This window comes from Engystomops pustulosus, chromosome 8, assembly GCF_040894005.1.
Source record: "Engystomops pustulosus chromosome 8, aEngPut4.maternal, whole genome shotgun sequence".
In the NCBI taxonomy this organism is placed as follows: domain Eukaryota; kingdom Metazoa; phylum Chordata; class Amphibia; order Anura; family Leptodactylidae; genus Engystomops; species Engystomops pustulosus.
The window spans coordinates 52,102,731-52,122,984 of NC_092418.1; the positions used below are offsets into that span (position 1 = coordinate 52,102,731).

The 20,254-nt window shown below is 41.2% G+C and overlaps 1 protein-coding gene across 17 annotated transcripts in view; it reads right to left on the reverse strand.

The window, feature by feature from the left end:
• PMS1 (PMS1 homolog 1, mismatch repair system component) overlaps positions 1-20,254 on the reverse strand; it is a 357,887-nt gene that overhangs the window by 334,202 nt on the left and 3,431 nt on the right. For 16 of the 17 annotated variants that reach the window (XR_011849384.1, XM_072120929.1, XM_072120930.1 and 13 more), the window contains exon 2: positions 14,825-15,039. The exons of the other annotated variant lie outside the window; for it this stretch is intronic. Coding sequence is in view for 15 of the 16 variants with exons in the window: in XM_072120929.1 (XP_071977030.1) it covers positions 14,825-14,867 (43 nt within the window). In the remaining variant the exon portion in view is untranslated. The remainder of the gene's footprint in view (positions 1-14,824; positions 15,040-20,254) is intronic. 17 annotated transcript variants of the gene reach the window in all.

Sequence of the window (20,254 nt, forward strand, 5' to 3'; positions counted from 1 at the left end):
TCCCCTTAGAAATAACATGGGGGTCATGGTAGAAGGAGATGAGGAAAGGGCCAGTCTACTGAATGTCGCCTTTTTAACTGTCTTTACCCAGGAAAATCCCCTAGTGGAAGACACAATGAGGAATAATGTAAATTATTTTTGGAATGTCAACAGTTTAACCCAGGAAGAGGTACGGCGCCGCCTCGCAACCACTAAGATAGATAAATCAACGGGGCCAGATGGCATACACCCCCGGGTTCTGCATGAACTATGTACCGTGATAGACCGTTATTCTTAATATTTGAAGATTCACTGAGGACTGGTTATGTTCCACAGGACTGGCGCATAGCAAATGTGGTACCAATATACAAAAAAGGATCAAATAGCGAACCTGGAAACTACAGACCCGTGAGTCTAACTGCTGTGGTGGGGAAAATATTTGAGGGGTTTATTAGAGATGCTATCCTGGAGTATCTCACTGTGCACAACCTTATAACCCAGCGTCAGCATGGGTTTATGAGAGATCGGTCCTGTCAGACTAATCTGATTGGTTTCTACGAGGAGGTAAGTTCAAGACTGGATCTGGGGGACGCTGTGGATGTCGTATATCTGGACTTTTCAAAGGCATTTGACACCGTGCCACATAAAAGGTTGGTATATAAAATGAGACTGCTGGGAATAGGAGAAAATCTGTGTATTTGGGTAAGTAATTGGCTTAGTGATAGAAAACAGAGGGTGGTGATTAATGGCACATTCTCAGATTGGGTTGACGTTACCAGTGGAGTGCCACAGGGGTCAGTATTGGGGCCACTTCTTTTTAATATTTTTATTAATGACATTGAAGTGGGTTTACACAGTCAAGTTTCAATATTTGCAGATGATACTAAGCTGTATAAAGTAATAAATACTGAGGTAGGTAGCTTAGCATTACAGAGGGATTTGTGGAAGCTTGAGGAGTGGGCAGAGAAATGGTTGATGAGGTTTAATGTAGATAAATGTAAAGTTATGCACTTGGGCCATGGAAACAAAAAGTATAATTATGTTCTAAACGGTAAATTACTTAGTAAAACTGGAGCTGAAAAGGACTTGGGGGTATTGGTGGATGGTAAACTTAATTTTAGTGACCAGAGCCAGGCGGCTGCTGCCAAAGCAAATAAAATTATGGGATGTATCAAGAGAGGAATAGATTTTGCCCTTATACAAATCCCTGGTCAGACCACACATGGAATATTGTGTACAGTTTTGGGCACCAGTGTATAAAAAGGACATAGTAGAGCTGGAACAGGTGCAGAGGAGAGCAACCAGGATAATTAGGGGAATGGGGGGATTAGAATACACAGACAGATTACAAAATTTGGGATTATTCAGTTTAGAAAAAAGACGACTGAGGGGAGACCTCATTACAATGTACAAATACCTGAACGGACAGTACAAGGATCTCTCCAAAGATCTTTTTATACCTAGGCCTGTGACCAGGACAAGGGGGCATCCTCTATGCCTAGAGGAGAGGCGATTTTACCATCAACATAGACAAAGGTTCTTTACTGTACGAGTAGTGAGACTATGGAACTTGCTGCCGCAGGAGGTTGTTATGGCGGACTCTATGTACATGTTCAAGATAGGCCTGAATACTTTTCTGGAGAGAAAAAATATCACGGTTAATTGTTGCGTCTTTTTCCAGCCTGATATACTATGATATGCTCTCAGGTCTCGGATGGCTTTCACAGAAATGGAGGACGCACACAAAACAGATGGATAAAGACATATGAAGAGCTCTTGGAGATGATAGAAATCTCCTGACCACCGCCAGAACATAATCTCAAGGAAAGACTGACTGACATGGACACGTGACTGGAACAATGTATTATAACGTATGATATCCCGCGTATGATAGCCCCGCCGCCGCAAGTTCGCAGCCCGATACATCAAGAGCCTTCCTCCTCTTGATATATCGGGGCTGCCGGCAGCACAGCGTCTATCCTACGCCAGGCCCTGCCGCAGCCGGCGACTTTTCAAGTATGAAAAGTCGCCGGCAGCAGTGAGTGCGCAGGCGCGGGGACAGTGACTCCCGTCCGGCGTGAAGGTGGCGGATCGGGGCAAATAATCGCAAAAGCTAGCAATAAGCTAGCATTTGCGATTATTTCAGGGCCTCTGCGCCTCTGGTGTTGCACAGAGGTCCCGATAAATATGCCCCAATGCATGGATTTTGTATCCTGTAACCTGGATGAGGGCAATAAAGGACACTTTTTATACAAATTACCCCGAGTCCTTCTAGTGTCACCTGAGTCAGGCTCAGTTTGGCCCACTGGGGGGGGGGGGGCAGTGAATCCCCCGGTGGGCCCCGACTCCTGTCACTATGGCAGGGACCTCCGATCGGATCCATAGGAGGCCCCTGACAGTGACTGCAATAGCACTCGATGCGGTCGGAAACGGTCGAGTACTATCACTGACTGCAGCCAAAATAATGAGACATTATTGCGCGGCACCAATAAAGGATGAGGTGAGTAAGTTTTGGGGTTTATTTGCTGTTGGCAAACGGGCCTTAATAAAATATGGTGGGGAGGGAGGGGCCTTAAAAAAATATGGAGGGGATGGAGGGGCCTTAATAAAATATGGAGGAAGGGAGGGGGCCTTAATAAAATATGGAGGAAGGGAGGGGGCCTTAATAAAATATGGAGTGGAGGGAGGGGGCCTAAATAAAACATGAAGGGAAGGGGGGGCGGCAATGTGTATGGGGCGGGGGCCTAAATAAAATATGGAAGGGGAGTGGCAGTGTGTATGAGGGAGGCCTTAATAAAATATGGAGGGGAGGGAGGGAAGGCAATGTGTATGAGGTGGGGGCCTCAATAAAATACGGAGGGGGGGAGATGGCAATGTGTATGGGGTGGGGACCTTAATAAAATATGGAGCGGGGACCTTAATTAAATATGGAGGGGGGGTGGCAGTGTGTATGACATTGTTTTATACAGGTGACATTATACTGTAAGTAACTCTTGTATTTTTAGGGGCGCATTGAGGGGGATCTGTTTCCCAGAGCTGATCACATCTGCCAGAAAATTCTGCAACCAGATTTTACGATAATTCTACATGTGAAGGAGAAGACATATCACCTGTGAGGTACTAAATCCTACTTCTTCCTGTGTCAGATCAGTTTTGTAGTCCCTGACTAACTTTCTAGTGCGAGAGAGCTCTCAGCTTATGTACTGTTATCTCTATAGGGTCAGCAAACAGGGGTGACTTGTCTATGTGGTGCAGGGACGCCAGATCAGTTCTTATAAAGGTTTTCAACATTTCCTTATTGGAAGGTTGGTGTGCAGTGCGAACACTTACATCCCTAACCACATCCCAGCCACCAGCAGAAAGCCAGGGAAACCAAGGGTAACTCTTCTACTATTCCTAGCATTAAAGCCCAGAGATAATGTCACCGCTGCAGCCCCTGTACACAAACTAAGAGCCGAGCAGAGAGGGAGAGAGGAAGGGCTTAGCTTATCCTTTACTTCACTGTCCCCACTAGTGCTTAGAAATCCCCTTATCCCAGAATACTTCTATGTAATTGTAGGTGAGCCCCCAAAATCAATTTCACTGGTGGCCCTCAGGCACCACAGTCCGACCCTGACCTAAGGGACGTATTTTGGGAAGAATCTGTTGGACACCATAACGTATCTGTATCAAATTACATTTAACAATACATATAACAAAAAATTAATTAATTAATATTTACACTTGCAGGGATAACAAACCAAAGTGCTGAGAGCTATAGTTAGGGAAAATTCAGCAATAAATTTAATCAAAATGTCAACAGAGGTGTCCAATACATTAACCCCTTAAGGACACAGGGTTTTTCAGCTCATTTCTCGCTCTCCAACTTCAAAAATCCATAACTTTTTCATTTTTACGTGTACAGAACTGTGTGAGGGCTTATTTTGTGCGTAACAAATTTTACTTTCCCGTAATGTTATTTATTTTAACATGCCGTGTACTGCGAAGCGGAAAAAAAATTCCAAATGTGGAAAAATTGAAAAAAAAACCGTCACGTTCTTGTGGGCTCAGTTTTTACGACTTTCACTCTTCGCTCCAAATAACATGCCTACTTTATTCTTTGGTTCGGTGCAATCACGGTGATACCAAATTTATATAGGTTTTATTGTGTTTTAATACATTTTCAAAAATTAAACGAATGTGTACAAAAAAGAAAAAAAAATTTTTGCCATCTTCTGACGCTAATAACTTTTTCATACTTTGGTGCACGGAGATGTGCGAGGGGTCATTTTTTGCGAAATGAGGCGATGTTTTCATTGCTACCATTTTGAGGTCTTTTTCGACATTTTGATCATTTTTTATTTCATTTTTTATGTTATGTAAAAAGGTGTAAAAGTCGCATTTCAGACATTTGGGCGCCATTTCCCGTCTCCGCCGCCCGTAACCGTTTTTATATTTTGATAGATCGGGCATTTTGGGACGCGGTGATACCTAATATGTTTGTGATTTTTACTGTTTATTATGTTTTATATCCGTTCTAGGGAAAGGGGGTGATTTGAATTTTTAATATTTTATTAATTTTTTTTATTTTTTAAACTTTTTTTTTATTTTTTTTTTCACTATTTTTTAGACCATCTAGGGTACATTAACCCTAGATGGTCAGATCGCTCCTACCATATACTGCAATACTTCTGTATTGCAATATATGGCATTTTTGCAGCACATTCATTGCAATGAGCCACTGGCTCATTGTAATGAAACTGCAGAAGCCATGTAGCCTTGTGTCAAAAGAAGACCCGAGGCTACCATGGCAACCTATCGCCGCCTCCCGATGACGTTCGGCAATCACATGGTTAATGGCCGCGAACGGTGCAAGCACCGACCGCGGTTATTAGCGGTGGGGGTTTTCTGCAAAATGCAAAAACCCCCACTTTTGTAAGAAGAGGACTCAGCCCATGAGCCCGGCACGGCTACGGCGCAGAGCGTTAAGGGGTTAAACACTTACCTCCGCGGTCCATCATATGCTGCTGTCTCTCTGGTCCATGCCACATGTAAACAAACTGGGGTGCGTTCAGCTTGCGGCCAGCCAAGTTGGCTGGCCACGCTAACACATCCCTATTCCCAGCACTGTATCAGACGGCCGGAAGTTGAACACTGTGCAGGACCAGAGTGATGGCAGCCCGGGACACCGGTAAGGTCCGTGGCGATAAGTGTTTATTTTTTTGTAACCAGCCCCCTCCCAGCCACTATTCGTTTTTTCATGCTCTCGAACAACCCGTTATGTAGTGCACTAATAACAACACACTGGTACAAATCTAATGTGACTCAAGCTAGACATACAACATACCAGGGCACTGGAGATCAAAATCAGTAATGATCTTCATGCATTGGATCAACAAAGCTGCATGAGAACACTGATCTAGACTGAGATGCAGTTCTTTTACTGCTGTATACATATCTGCATTACTGGGGGGGTGCTGTCAGGGCCAGATTAAGAGTAGTGGAGGCCACTGGGCACAAACTGGTTCTGGCCCTCTCCCAAATTTTTTTTCAATAAAGTAAACGTTGCTAGCAATAAATATATTCAGCACCCAGTAATATATAAGTTCTTCCACATAAAAAGACAAGAGAGGCCTGTAATTTCCATAATAGGTAGACCTCAACTATGAGAGACAAAATGAGAAAACAAATCACATTGACTAATTTTTTAAGAAATTATATGCAAATTATGGTGAAAAATAAGTTTTTGGGCAATAACAAAAGTTACAATGTTGCTGGTATGTTTGCCCATTCCTCCATGCAGATCTGCTCTAGAGCAGTGATGTTTTGAGGCTGTTGCTGGGGAACACAGACTTTCAATTCCCTACAAAGGTTTTCCATGGGGTTGTGATCTGGAGACTGGCAAGGTCACTCCAGGACCTTGAATTGCTTCTTACAAAGCCACTCCTTCGTTGTCATTGCGGTGTGCTAGGGATCATTTTTATGCTGAAAGACCAAGCCATGTTTCAGCTTCCAAGCCCTTGCTGATGGAAAGAGGTGTGCGCACGATACATGGCCCCATTCATTCCGTCATGTACACGGATCAATTGCCGTGGTCCCTTTGCAGAGAAACATCCCCAACGCATGATTTTGCCACCCCCATACATTAGGTATGGTGTTCTTTGGATGCAAATCAGCATTCACTCTTCTACAAAAAAGACAAGCTGTGTTTCTACCAAACAAGTCCACTTTGGTTTCATCTTACCATATGACATTCTCCTCTTATACTCTTCTGGAACATCCAAATGCACCCTTCAGACGGACCCAGATATGTACTGGCTTAAGACGGGGAACATGTCTGTCACTGCAGGAACTGGCAGCGTAGTGTGTTACTGATGGTAGCCTTTGTGACATTGATCCCAGATTTCTGCATGTCATTCACTATGTTCCCCGTGTGGTTCTGGGATTTTTGCTCACCACTCAATCATTTTGACCCCACAGGGGTGAGATCTTGTGTGGAGCCCCTGATTGAGGGAGATTATCAGAAGTTTTGTATTTCTTCAATTTTTTAATTACTGCTCACACAGTTGATTTCTTCACACCAAGCTTCTTGCCAATTCAGACTTCTGGATTTATATCATTTGGTCTCTCATAGTGGAAGCCTACCTGTGATATCAATTACAGGCCTCTCATCTTTTTAAGTGGGAGAACTTGCACAATAAGTGGCTGACTAAATTGACAAAGCGACAATAATTCAGTTTCCATTAGTCCACCATGACAGCCACCTGAAGGATGCCCTTTGAATCTCTGTAGGGACAAGAAGCAGAAGAGAGGTTAAAGGTACCCTCCCAACAAATAACCACACCAGGATGGATCCAAAAGGAATGTTTATTAATATGTTAAATCACATACTACGAACGCAAGAAAATCAAGGGAAGTAATACCTAGGCCGTCATGGTGGACTAAAGGAAACTAAGTCTCAATCTTCAAAGCATCCCTGTTGATGGCCACCTGAAAGAATTTCAGAGTTTTGTTTCTTCCGGATCAAAGAGAGGTCTCTTCCTAAACGTTTTGGGGATTGAGATTTTCTTCTCTGGATATTGCCACTCACATGAGATAAGTTCTTTCAGGTTCTTGTTTTTTTTGGTTTTGAGACCCCCAAATAATTCCTCTTCTACCAAGTTAGTGGGAACTTCTTCTGCATTAAGGTGTTTCCAGAACAGCCTTCAGGGGTTTTTCCAAGTTTTCAATAAAAAATAAAAACTTAGACTTAGACTCTACTGGTTGGTCCTGAAGATTGCCCTGTTCACTCTCCTATTGGGAACATGACCAAGTTTCAGCCTCTGCATCTGATTCAGAGTCCAGGTGAACAGTCTCCAAGCAGTCTCCCTGTGGGGCAAGACACTACTTTGTCCTCACTAAAGGCTTTTTATTCATCCATAGGATGAATGATGTTTTGTATTATATAATCAAATTACCTATACAGTACTTGCAAACTATTTTTTAGTCAGAAATCTTTAAAAAAAAAACATGCATGTGCAGCTTCTGCTGTATTTTTCAGCGGTTTTTAAAGTTTTTTTTTAAAGTCAGTGGAAACTGACTAGGCACAGGTCATACAAAATTAACTCTTAATATCTGGGAAGTTGGAAGTCACGGAGAGAATGCCACATCAATATGTAGTACAATGTCCACCTATAGCAACGTGAGCGTCCCCCCCTTCCTGGAGGAGAGAGAACAATATCTTCTGCCCATCCACTGTAAGGACATGAAGAACACTGGTGGGAGGAAGTGCAGAGGATACTATTAACTTCTCTTCTGCCTCCTGTCCTAACAGAGGTTTATAAAGGGCATCCTTCAGGTGGCCGTCATGGGGTACGTGTTCTTTTTTCCCCCCACTGTATATACAGCCTCCCAGTCAGAGGTCACACTGTATTTTTTCTTGGGACGAGTAATAATACGCCTCTTACCATTTGTAAGAATTTTTGTTGAGGGGACGCATTATATTTAAACTAAAGCAAATAAATAATTAAAACAAGACAATCATTATGGCCAAAACAACAAAAAAAAAATTGAAAGGAAAAAAAAAAAAAAAAAATCACCCTAGAATCCACAGCAAATAAATTTGCTTTGGATTTGCTGTCACTGTGACAGCCTGATCCTGCTGACAGCCCTCTGTGCAGATTAGAGCCAAATTTGATTGTGTACAGCGCTGTATCCGCATACTTGATATCCGCAGGGCAGATTGTACTTCCTAATGGTACATATAATACTCTGTGCCATATATTGGGAATGTGATATAATTGACAAAGAACACAGCTGTGCTATTTTCTTACTGGGTTTCTAATAGCAAACAGGTGAGGGTTGTTGGTGATCACAAGCGTTTCAGTAGAAACCCCTTAAAACGCAATTTAGACGCTGTGTGTGAATGCAACCTTACTCTCCATGCAGCAAATTAAACCCTGCTACTCCTGAAAATGATAAAACTAACTGTCAAGTTGTGCACACATTGACACACATTTACTAATATCATGCAGAGTGCTCCCGATTCATGAAGAAGGGTTTTTTTCTGGTGCACTCAGTTTAATGGGTGTGCGCCACAATGCAGCTGCGACACAGTACTAGCACAAATACTTCATAAATACATGTGCAACCAATCTGCACGTGTATTCTGAAATTTCTGAACTCCAGTCATACTGCTTGTGTTGCAAAATATGATTTTTATTATCTAATAGAAATCACATTGTGCAACACAAGCAGTGTAACTAGAGTTCAGAAATTTCATATACATTAAGGGAGTGGGAACCTCTCTAGGGCACCTTTGACATTCCACTTAACCAGTGTGCAGCAGAAATCCTTCTATACTTGCACATGTATTCTGGTGCAGACTGCTTTATAAATATGGCCCATTAACTTACTTGGGGGGGGGGGGGGGTTTACACTAAAGGGTTAACTATTAGATGCCAACCCATAAAAGCAATGCAGCATGTAAGGAGCTGAAGGACAGGGGCCAGGTCATGCAGAACAGGGAGGAGGTTGTACAGAGTGGGAGACACTGATGGGTGTTACCACTTTAACCGGTTAATGACCTGGCCCTTTCCCGTTTTTTCATTTCCATTTTTCACTCCCCACGTTCAAAAAACTCTAACTTTTTTATTTTTACTGTGGGATGGCTTGTTTTCTGCGTAACAAATTGCACTTCATAGTGATGGTATTGAATATTCCATGCCGTGTACTGGGAAGCGGGAAAAAAAAAAATCCAAATGCAGTGAAAATGGTGAAAAAACACAGTTGCGCCATTTTCTTGTGGGCTTGGATACTACAGCTTTCACTGAGCACCCCAAATGACATGCCTACTTTATTCTTTGGGTTGGTACGATTAGGGGGATACCAAATTTGTATAGGTTTTATAATGTTTTCATGCATCTACAAAAATTAAAACCTCCTGTACAAATTTTTTTTTTTTAATTTTGCCATCTTCTGGCGCTAATAACTTTTTTATACTTTGTTTTACGGAGATGTGGGTGGTGTCATTTGATAATATTTTCAATGATATCATTTCTAGTACTGTACAACCTTTTGATCACTTTTTATAGATTTTTTTTATATTTTTCAAAATGGCAAAAAAGTGGCATTTTCGACTTTGGGCGCTATTTTCCGTTACGAGGTTAAACGCAGTGAAAAAACGTTTATATATTTTGATAGATCGGGCATTTTCGGACACGTCGATACCTAATGTGTTTATAATTTTTACTGTTTATTTATATTTATGTCAGTTCTAGGGAAAGGGGGGGTGATTTGAATTTTTAGGTTTTTTTATTTATTTATTTTTTTTTACTTTTTTTTCTTTTTATTTTTACTATTTTTTCAGACTCCCTAGGGTACTTTAACTACAGTATGGCAGTATATGGGGATTTTCCTCCTCATTCATTACAATGTGCTATTAGCATTGTTTTCAATACACTCAGAAGCATCCCCAAGGATCTGTATGTTGGGGTTGCTGGATAACACTGTAACACCTAACATCATAGGCATGTCTCGTATACATTACTAGGCCCGCTAGCTAATAGCAACCAAATGGATTCAGCCAATACCCCCTATTATTAAAGAACTGAAAGAATGCCTGAACATCAGATTAGAAAAGGGGGTACATAAAAAAAGGAAAGCAATCAAAAACACTTAGTGTTGTAAATGGAAAAAGTGTTCATGGAGGTTAATAAAAAAGATCTGATTAAAAAAAAAAAATAAAATCAACATAGCATAAAGTTTTGGAAACTATCACCATCTTAAGGGTACATTCATACGCGGTATGCCTGTCGTGTGGACATACCGGTGAGTGGCCCGGATCGTGATCGGCACCGTATCTGCACCGTGGCGCTATTGCCGTCTATGGGGACGTACATGCGGCCGCATGTACGTCTCCGCAGACGGCCATGTGAATGAGCCTTAATGGAACATTCCAGGTGATAAGTTCACTTTAAAAGATGTTGATAGGGTACATCTATTTTAATACAGAAAGAGGGAAAAGAATATTAATAACAATCAAAATATAAGTCCTTTTCTAACTGTGTAATTAGAAATTCAAAACAAAATTATTGCGCAGTTTAAAACTTTTGTGTTCTACTTTACACCTTCACAGAGTTGTTTTATCTGTCCACCGCTTTGTGGAAAACACACCCCTTTTCTAAAGACTATGCCCCCTTAGGGTGATGCCACACATGGTGTTTTTGGTCCAATTTTAGTCTGTTTTTCCCAATTATCTTAATAGATAAACAGGTTGTAAGCAGCCAAATGCATGGTAAACTGCCAAAAACGGACTGAAAACGGATGTTTAAAAACGGACCAAAAACACCATGTCTGACATCACCCTTCGTGTTAAAAGCCTTGATAAATGAGGCAGAAAGCATCTTCTGGCGCAAATTACACCAGAACTCTGAAAACTTCATACATTTTTCCCAGTGTCTTAATGACAGAAAAGAGATAATAAATTACCGTATATGCCGGCGTATAAGACGACTGGGCGTATAAGACGACCCCCAACTTCTGCCCTAAAAATATAGAATTTGGTATATACTCACTGTATAAGACTACCCCTCTCCCAAATGAAAAAAAGTCTGCTTAAAACTTTGCAAAACAAACAAGAGAGCAAGTGCCTGGTGATCATAACTGTAAGCTGCGATATTAATGAAGATCCGACATGCTTCTGTAAGTGCCGCCTGTGACCCCCAGCTCTGTGACGCCGACCGCTGTGACAGGGCGGCTGCATTAGTATACAGCGCGCCGCCCCGTCAGCGCGTACTAAGCCTCTTCTAATGACTGTGAGAGGCGGACTGCCGCGCATGCGCGGCGGTCCCAGGAAGCGGCTCTCTACGCGCTGACGGGGAAAAAAAACACCTCACACAGTGCGGCCCCCGTATATCCGGCGTATAAGACGACCCCCCACTGTAGCCATTATTTTAAGGGGTTAAAAAGTAGTCTTATACGCCAGTATATACAGTAAATAATAAAAACTGAATAATCACAGCAATAATAAAATTATATGATCTTGCAACTTTATTTTATATACATGGTTCATACATATTTTGTTAACATGGTTGAGATGGAACTTGAAAGTGTGAAGGACTTGTGCATTAGACATGCCCCTACAATGCAAGACATGGGGGCACATTTACTTACCTGGTCCTGCACGTTCCCCGATCCGGAGTGTCCGAAGAGAATGCACTGTGCCGTGATTTACTTACATCGTTCGCCCGATATCCTGCATGTGACGCTCCCCGCTCAGGTACACCGGAGTTCACCATCTACTTCCCAATGCATGTAGGTGCTTGGATTGTGACACTATTTGAAATTTAAGTCCCCCGGTTTGTCCGAATCCATCAGATCGTCCGGCGGCTCGCTCGCCCCTTCCTCCAAATTTGTGTTGCATGAGAGCCTGCCCGATTGCGCCAAAATCTGATCATGTGCAACACAATGCCCTTCTAAATCCCTGTCCTGGCAGCGCGATCCCCGAAAAAGTCGGAAAACCCAACAGAAATGCAGCTGCGGGACCCTTAGTAAATAAGCCCCCTTGGGTGCTGGTTACTGATCGCATGCATTTCCATGGAAACACTTATGCATCGGGCAAAAGCACGCTCCAGAGCAATAACATTGCACTAACATTAACGTGTGACCTCACCATTAGAAGTAAAGCTTGCTTGGTGATACAATCCTGTGGTTTGCAGCCTTTGATCCAAACTGATTGTCTGTGTGTGCGAATCAAAGAGGGACTGGTTCGTAAATCCTAGTGCTCCCCAGAGCAATATTTTGCTGTACACATTCAACCTTTTGCATTTCTGTGAGAAGGTAAGTATTAATTGTACTTTTTTACTGGCTGCAGTCCTTGGGTTATGCACGTATGTGTTACCTATTTATTAATGGGGTGGTATACTACATTACATATTAAAAGGAAGTATCAGGGGAAATAGGAAGCAGGGGGTTTGTAGCGCAAAGTGTATGTTGTAGGGTGGAGGGTGGGAGCACAGAACAGCAAAGTTACAGGGAATCAGGCAGGTGAATTTTCGATCAAATCACCACATATGACAGTCGTCTGTGGCCACACGCACACGTATACATATATAAAAAAATACACATGGGAAGGGTAGTATATATGAGGCCATGGATAGCTGTCATACAGGGCAATTTGGCACACTAAACAATAAGGACCTATAGTTGTTTAGGGTCCCAAAGCCACCTGACTGCTGCCTTTGAAATACACACAGAGCAGCTCCTGCCCTCCTCCTGCACTTATCTGTATTGGCTGCTGTATGATCCTGCAGTTCTGCTTCATTCTCCTTGTGTTCCTGAGCTGCAGGGGCGAGGGAGTGGAGGGACGGGCACTGACCTGCTGCCGTGTCTCTAAGGCAACACTAGTGACCACAGTTCACTGGAGCTCTCGGCGAGCGGCAGCATTTCCTGCCTGGCCAGTGTTCCAATGATTTATATAGAGACGGCAGTGGAAATGGTGCGCGTGGCCACACGCGTGGCATAGGTTAGCCACCACTGCTCTAGGGGGTGATGGGACATCTTTTCACTGAATTCTGATCCTCCGGTGTTGGGAAAAAAGAAGTTTATTTAAATATGTATACTAGCCCAAGGCGCTCAGGTACGCGACACCTGAGCGACTCATGGCTCTGTAATTATGCATACCCTCCGCCTATTCGTATTCACTTCTCCGTCCCTCACTTGTCTCCGCAGACAGCCGGTGACAACAGTCGGCTGTCTGCAAAGCTTGCGCATATGCGAGAACTCATTAGGCTGTGACTGTGCAAGGAGAAAGTTGTTGCGCATTCACAAGATTTGCAGACAGACGGCTGATGTCACCGGCTGTAGAAGTGAATACGGACGGACTTAGAAGTGAATACGAATAGGCAGGGGGGGGTGTATAATTACAGAGGAGCGCTTCAGGCTAATTAACAAATCTGAATAGACTTTTTTCACAACAGCAGAAGGTCATGATTTAGTGAAAACAGCCCCTAGAGACAATGAGCAGCCTTAGGCCCGTTCCACACTCGCGAGTGTGATGTGATGAACTCGCATCACACTCGCAACGCGTGCTGCCGGGATCGCACGGCCCGAATGCTGCACACCGGGACTGACCTCAGCATGTCAGTTCACTTCCGGTGTGCAGCGTTCGGGCCGTGCGATCCCGGCAGTATGCGTTGCGAGTGTGATGCGAGTTCATTGCATCACAGTCGCAAGTGTGGAACGGGCTTTAATAGGACAGTCTACTAATGGTAATCTGGTGGTAGATGCCCTTTAACCCTTTCAGCACCGATGGTCATTGGTGCCAGAAAGACCAGGTCAATTTCTGAGGATCTGCTATGCATTTCTTTAAATGACTAAATCATGATGGAAATGCAGTACATATCATAACTAATTTAACTTGTCTTTTCTTTTCAAGACATGTGAGACTTTATCTTGATACAATAGTTTTAATTACATATTTAAAATTTGCCAATAATTGACTACAAATGTGAAAAAAATAAAAAAAAATTTTGTCATTTTTCCAATTAAAATGTTTTTGAAAAAGTAGTAACTTTAATTAAAGTAGGTTATAAGTATGCACAGAATTACTCCATCACCCTTTCCCAGGTTCAGCTACAGAAGGTGCATGTACAGTACTTCGGGAATAATGAAAAGTGAAAGTGTTTCCTATATTCTGCCTTCTGCTGACTGTCTGGAGGGGAGCACACTTCAAACGCCTATATCTCCTGAACCCTTGCACCTAGAAACAAAGTTACGATGTCATATTAAACAGGAGAGTTTCCCCTTTTATATGATAAATGTGATATAGGATTGTGTACAGATGCTCAACAGAACTGTTGATATCCACTTAAATTTACAATCGGCATCAAAAAGGTGTACATAAAAAATCTACTCTTTTAGGGCAACGTTAAGAGTGGATATCTCTGGCTCAGTGAAGCATCTATACACAATCCATATATCTCCTGGTGTTTAATTTGACACCAGAATTGTGTTTCTAGATGCCATGGTTCAGGAGATATAGCCGGTTGAAGTTGAAACGTCCTTTCTGCAATGTGACACAGTAAAAGCTGCCGTACATTTACGTGGAGCGGCACTGAAGGGTTAAACAGGTTTTCCCACAAACTCAAGTTAGGACCTAACTGGCTGATCGGTGGGGGTCTCAGGGATGCCTTAGTCGGAGCGTCGAAGGGGTCCGACTGAGGTACGTGGGACCCCATCGGACCCCTCATTTTCGTGATCTGTGGGGGTCTCATCACCTGTGGATAGGGCCTAACTTGTATTCCTGGGAAAATCCCTGTAACAAGGGGCTCACCATACAAAGCTACAGTGTTAGTTAACAGCCTTGGAGATATCTGTGTAACCATACCTTTGTGTATGTTATTAGTAGAAGCAGAACGGTAAAAATGCATTTAAATTCCAGAATTACACGCCTTTGTGAGATTTTGTCACTGAACATAACACAGCTTCTTCCTTCTTCTGTGTTTCACTACTGGAGAAGGCTTATGTTTGAATACCACAACAATTACTCAGAAGAAGGGGTGCACAGCTTTCCAACAGAGTGCTCCAAGACCAGCTACAACCCTGGAACAGAAATGCATTTTTCTGAGTTTCACACAAAACACACACAAATCTATAGTTACACTTCTCGCTATCTTCCCATGTTGCGCATTCCGTGCAGATTTTGGTAGAGCAAAACTGAAGCATAATAGAGTAGCATTAAAATAAATAAATAATTCTTTATTTATATAGCGCACACAGATTACGCAGAAACACCACATTTTTTGCAAAAACAAAAAAGTGGCAGGTTCCCATAGAGCCCTAGTAACTATCTGCCTCCCCCTTCTTTTAGCTAAAAAATGTTTCCCTCAGGTCCCCACAAAATCAAAGCTATAAATTTGCCTGGTAACTTTGCATCTTAAGAGCGAGTCAAGGAACGTGGCCTAATGTCATGTGACCAGGGTGACACCATCACAGGTCTTTTAGCTTCTAAACATTAGCAAACTGTACCCCATACACTTATCTGACCACATAAAAAAATCAGCTTGCCTGCTTGGACTTCTACTCCTCTCCATGCATTCTGCTGTGATTTCATGTGATGCAATTTGCTCTGCTTTCATGAGATAAATGCTTGGTTTACAGTTTTCTAATGTTAGAAGGCTAAAGGACCTGCAATGGGATTTCTTATAGTGAAAATACTAGAATTTATGGACAGGACACAGGACCTACCCTGAGCCCATACTTTCTAGAAACTACCAGGAGACCATACATTCTAGGCTTTTCATATACTGAAAATGCTAGAATGTATTGGCACATGGTAGAACCTACCAGGAGCCTATACATTCTATGGTCAACCATTAGAAAACTGTACACCATGCACATATCTGACCACATAAAAAAATCATAGCATGCCTGCATGGACTTCTATTCTTCTCCCTGCAGGCTGCTGTGATTTTATGAGATATATGCTCGGCGTACAGTTTTCTAAATTACCTGTGAGGATCCCTGGTCACATGACATTACTGCTGCATGCAGAGAGAGCATGGGTAGGAGATACTGGATTCAGCCCGAGGAGGCCACGCCCACCTTGACTTGCTATAGACAGCCCTGGATACCAGGTAAAATTATAACGTTGAATTTATGGAAATCTAAGGCAAACAGTTTTTTTTAGCTAAAAGAAGGTTGTCAGTTAAGTTCTAGGGCTCTATTGGAACCTACCACTAGCTGTATTTGAGAATAATGTGGCTACAGGTTCCCTTTAAGCTACCTGCATGCAGATTTTTGGTGCAGGAAATTGTAGCATATTAAATATAGTAACATTAAATAAAATTTAATTTGGAAAAAGTAATGTAGACAATGCATTTTTTCCAGTGTGGAAAATGCTGCTCAGTGCGGAAAATAATGATCATGTTACTTTTCTTATGCATCCTTAGAGATTTTTTGCACGCTTTGTTTTACATTAAAGTCAATGGGAAAGTTAAAATCTGTATCAACTTGCAGTTTTCATGCATAATTACCTCAGCCTAAAGGGATGGTAAAAAGAAAAAGGGGGAAAAAACATTGCATAAAAACACTGCATAAAAAACGAAACACTACATAGACAAATCCACATGAAATCTGCATTAAAAACTCACTACTGTCTACAACTTGATATGGTCCAACTATTGACAGATATGGGGGACTATACATAATGAAAACAAGGGAAAAAGTAATATATTAATGATTTATTGTATTAACATTTGTGTCTAAGCCATTTTCAGTCCTGATTTTTAAAATTTGCCCTGTGTAATTATTGGAGGTTATACCCTCGTAACGCTTTAACATATCCAGGGGATTTTGAGATTGAAGTACAATGTGTGACGACAAAACAAAGTAATAGAAAAATTGACAATATCTTTTGTGTTTAGTTATGAAAAAAATTGAAATTTGGCAAAAGTTTTTAAGTTCAAAATTTTCTGCTTTTCAGGAAGATAGTCATAGCACCCAAGTAACTTTATAACTAACATTTCCCAAATGTCTACTTTATAAACGGCGTGGCTTTTTATGCATTCTCTTTTTTAGGTTCCGAATTGTCGGTGCAATTTTTCTAATTTTTATCATGGTCGCCAAAACTTTATGTTTAAGTGACTTTGAGAGGCCTAAATAGCAGTAAAACCCTATAAATCATGCCATTTTAGAAACTACAGCTTTAACAACTTTAAGAAGTGTGTTAACCCTTTAGATGCTTCACAGGGGTTAAAACAAAATGGAGGTGTAATTTACATGCTGTAATTTTAAAGACAATGTATTAATTTTGACCAAAAATTAAACCGTCACAAAGTATTACTGCAAATGCCGAATCAAGTATCAAATTAAAGTTTGATACTCAATTTTTCTCGAGTATGAGGATGCCCCATATGTGGTGGTGACTGCTGTATGGGCACACGGTGGGAATAGAATGGAAGGAGTATTTTTTTGTGGATGAGATCCACTTTTCAGGTACATCATTTGCAGAGGGGTTTAATATCTGCTAATCAGATTGTATTAACTCTTTCTTGTTTATGGCTTTTAGCATTTTTTCCCCCGGACGTTCATTATACCATAAAAATAATGTGTTATCTTTATTCTATGGGTCATCACAATTATGGTTATACCCCAATTTATATGGCTTTTTATAGCTAACTTGTTTTGCAGAATATAGAACTCATTTTGTATGAAATTTGTTTGTTTTTGCATTGCCATGTAACAATGGGCATAACATTTATATTGTTTTGTTTACAGAGCTGTTTGAGAGCTTATTTTTTGCAGGACAAGCTGTACTTATTCGTGGTATGTCGGGGTGAATGTTTTTTGAGTTTTTAGCTGCTTAATTTGCCATGCAAATTAACATATGATTAAAAAGCATTGCCATGTTGTATCTTGAAAAATGTAGGATATGTTACATTCATAATGTTGGGCTTTTCTTGGCATTACTACTTGCTTTCCATGATTATGCACCATGGATAGAATAATAGTACGTTATTATGACGATGACAAGATATCAGAAAATTTTTTTGTATGTGTATTGTTTGTGTAGGGAGCTGCAAGCCCAGTGTGTTGTAAAAAGTATGTTTATGAGGAGAAAAAAATAAAAATATAAAAAATCCATTACAATTATCCCTAAATGGTTTATTTTCAAGGCTGCAATGTTAAAAAAAATCAGTTTGTAAACTTATATGCAACTCACCTGATATGAGTCCAATGATAGTAATGGGGTCGGTTATATAACTGCACTGCCCTGCCTCCTTAGTCCTAATTGAAAGGTGTTACTGCTAGAGAACACACTACCTTATGAAACTGGTACCTAGGGACTGTATGCATATATTTAACCGGTTCGCGCTGCATGGAGAGGGCTCACGGGCTGAGCCCTCTCCATAGCCGGTAAGTCTTTGCTGCATATTGCTAGCACCGATCGCGGGTGTTTTAACAGCATGGGCTGCCGGCAAAGCTGCCGGCAGCCTCAAACAGATAGCGGCGCATGGGCGCCGCCATCTTACCTGGGATCGCCGCTCCCCGTGATGTCATCCGTCTCCATGGTAGCCTCGGGTCTTCCGAAGACCAGAGGCTATTTCGTTTTAACCCCTTCATTACATTGTGCACATTGTAATGAATGAGGAAGAAAATCCTGTAGTATGGCAGTATATGATAGGATCGATCAGACAACCTAGGGTTAAAGTACCCTAGGGAGTCTGAAAAATAGTATAAATAAAAATAAAAAAAAGTTAAAAAAAAAAAAAAAATTATAATAAAAAAACCTAAAATTTCAAATCACCCCACTTTCCCTAGAACTGACATAAATATAAATAAACAGTAAAAATCATAAACACATCAGGTATCGACGCGTCCGAAAATGCCCGATCTATCAAAATATGATAACGGTTTTTCAATGCGTTTAACCCTGTAACGGAAAATAGCGCCCAAAGTCGAAAATGGCAATTTTTTGCCATTTTGAAAAATCTAAAAAAATCTATAAAAAGTGATCAAAAGGTCGTACAGTCCTAAAAATGATATCATTGAACATATTATCAAATTTCTCAAAAAAATGACACCACCCACAGCTCCGTACACCATAGTATAAAAAAGTTATTAGCGCCAGAAGTCAAAAAAATTATTTTTGTACAGGAGGTTTTAATTTTTGTAAATGTATGAAAACATTATAAAACCTATACAAATTTGGTATCCCCTTAATCGTACCGACCCAAAGAATAAAGTAGACATGTCATTTGGGGCTCTCAGTGAAAGATGTAATATCCAAGCCCACAAGAAAATGGCGCAAATGGTTTTTTTCACCATTTTCATTGCATTTGGAATTTTTTTCCCGCTTCCGAGTACATGGCATATTTAATACCATCATTATGAAGTGCAATTTGTTACGCAGAAAACAAGCCGTCACACAGCTCTTTACGTGTAAAAATAAAAAAGTTATAGATTTTTGAAGGTGGGGAGTGAAAAATGGACATGAAAAAACAGGAAAGGGCCCGGTCCTTAACCGGTTAATTACAGACATATAGAGTTTCCTTTATTTTCCCCACCAGGGGCTGCAGGACAGGTAGGTAGGAAGTTGAACACAATCCCTTGCTGGAACTTTAAGAGAAAGACACACAGACCAGCTGAAAAATAAAATTCAATAAAAAGTGCCATACAGTCCTAAAAATTATATCATTGAAAACGTCATAAAAAGTCCCACAAACAGACACCACCCACAGCTCCGTACAGCAAGTATGAAAAGCGCAAAATAAAAAAAAATGTAAAATTTTGTACCGGAAGTTTTAATTTTTGCAAATGTATAATAACATTCTAAAACCCATACAAATTTGGATTCCCAGTGATAGTACCGACCCAAAGAATAACGTAGATATGTCATTCAGGGCACACAGTGAAAGCCGTAAAATCCAAGCCCACAAGTTTTTCACAATTTTTTCCCCGTTCCCAGTACATGGCATGGAATATTCAATACCATCAATATGAACTGCAATTTGTCACGCACAAAACAAGTTGTCACAGAGCTCTTTACATTAAAAAAAAAATAATAATAAGTTTTACATTTTCGAAGGTAGGGAGTGTTAATATGGCACATATCAAAATACATTGAAATGTGGTTGGAAAAGGGTGGTCAGTTGTCGTATAAGGTTCAATACCTGTTGGGGGTGTCGGAAAGGTGAGTATTAACTTTCTTTTTTTTATGAATTGGGCAAACTGGGGATGGCAATATTTCTGGGCAGGGGGCTGGCTATATTGGGGGAATGCTGGCTTGTTATTTACAGGGGCAAGCTATATACTA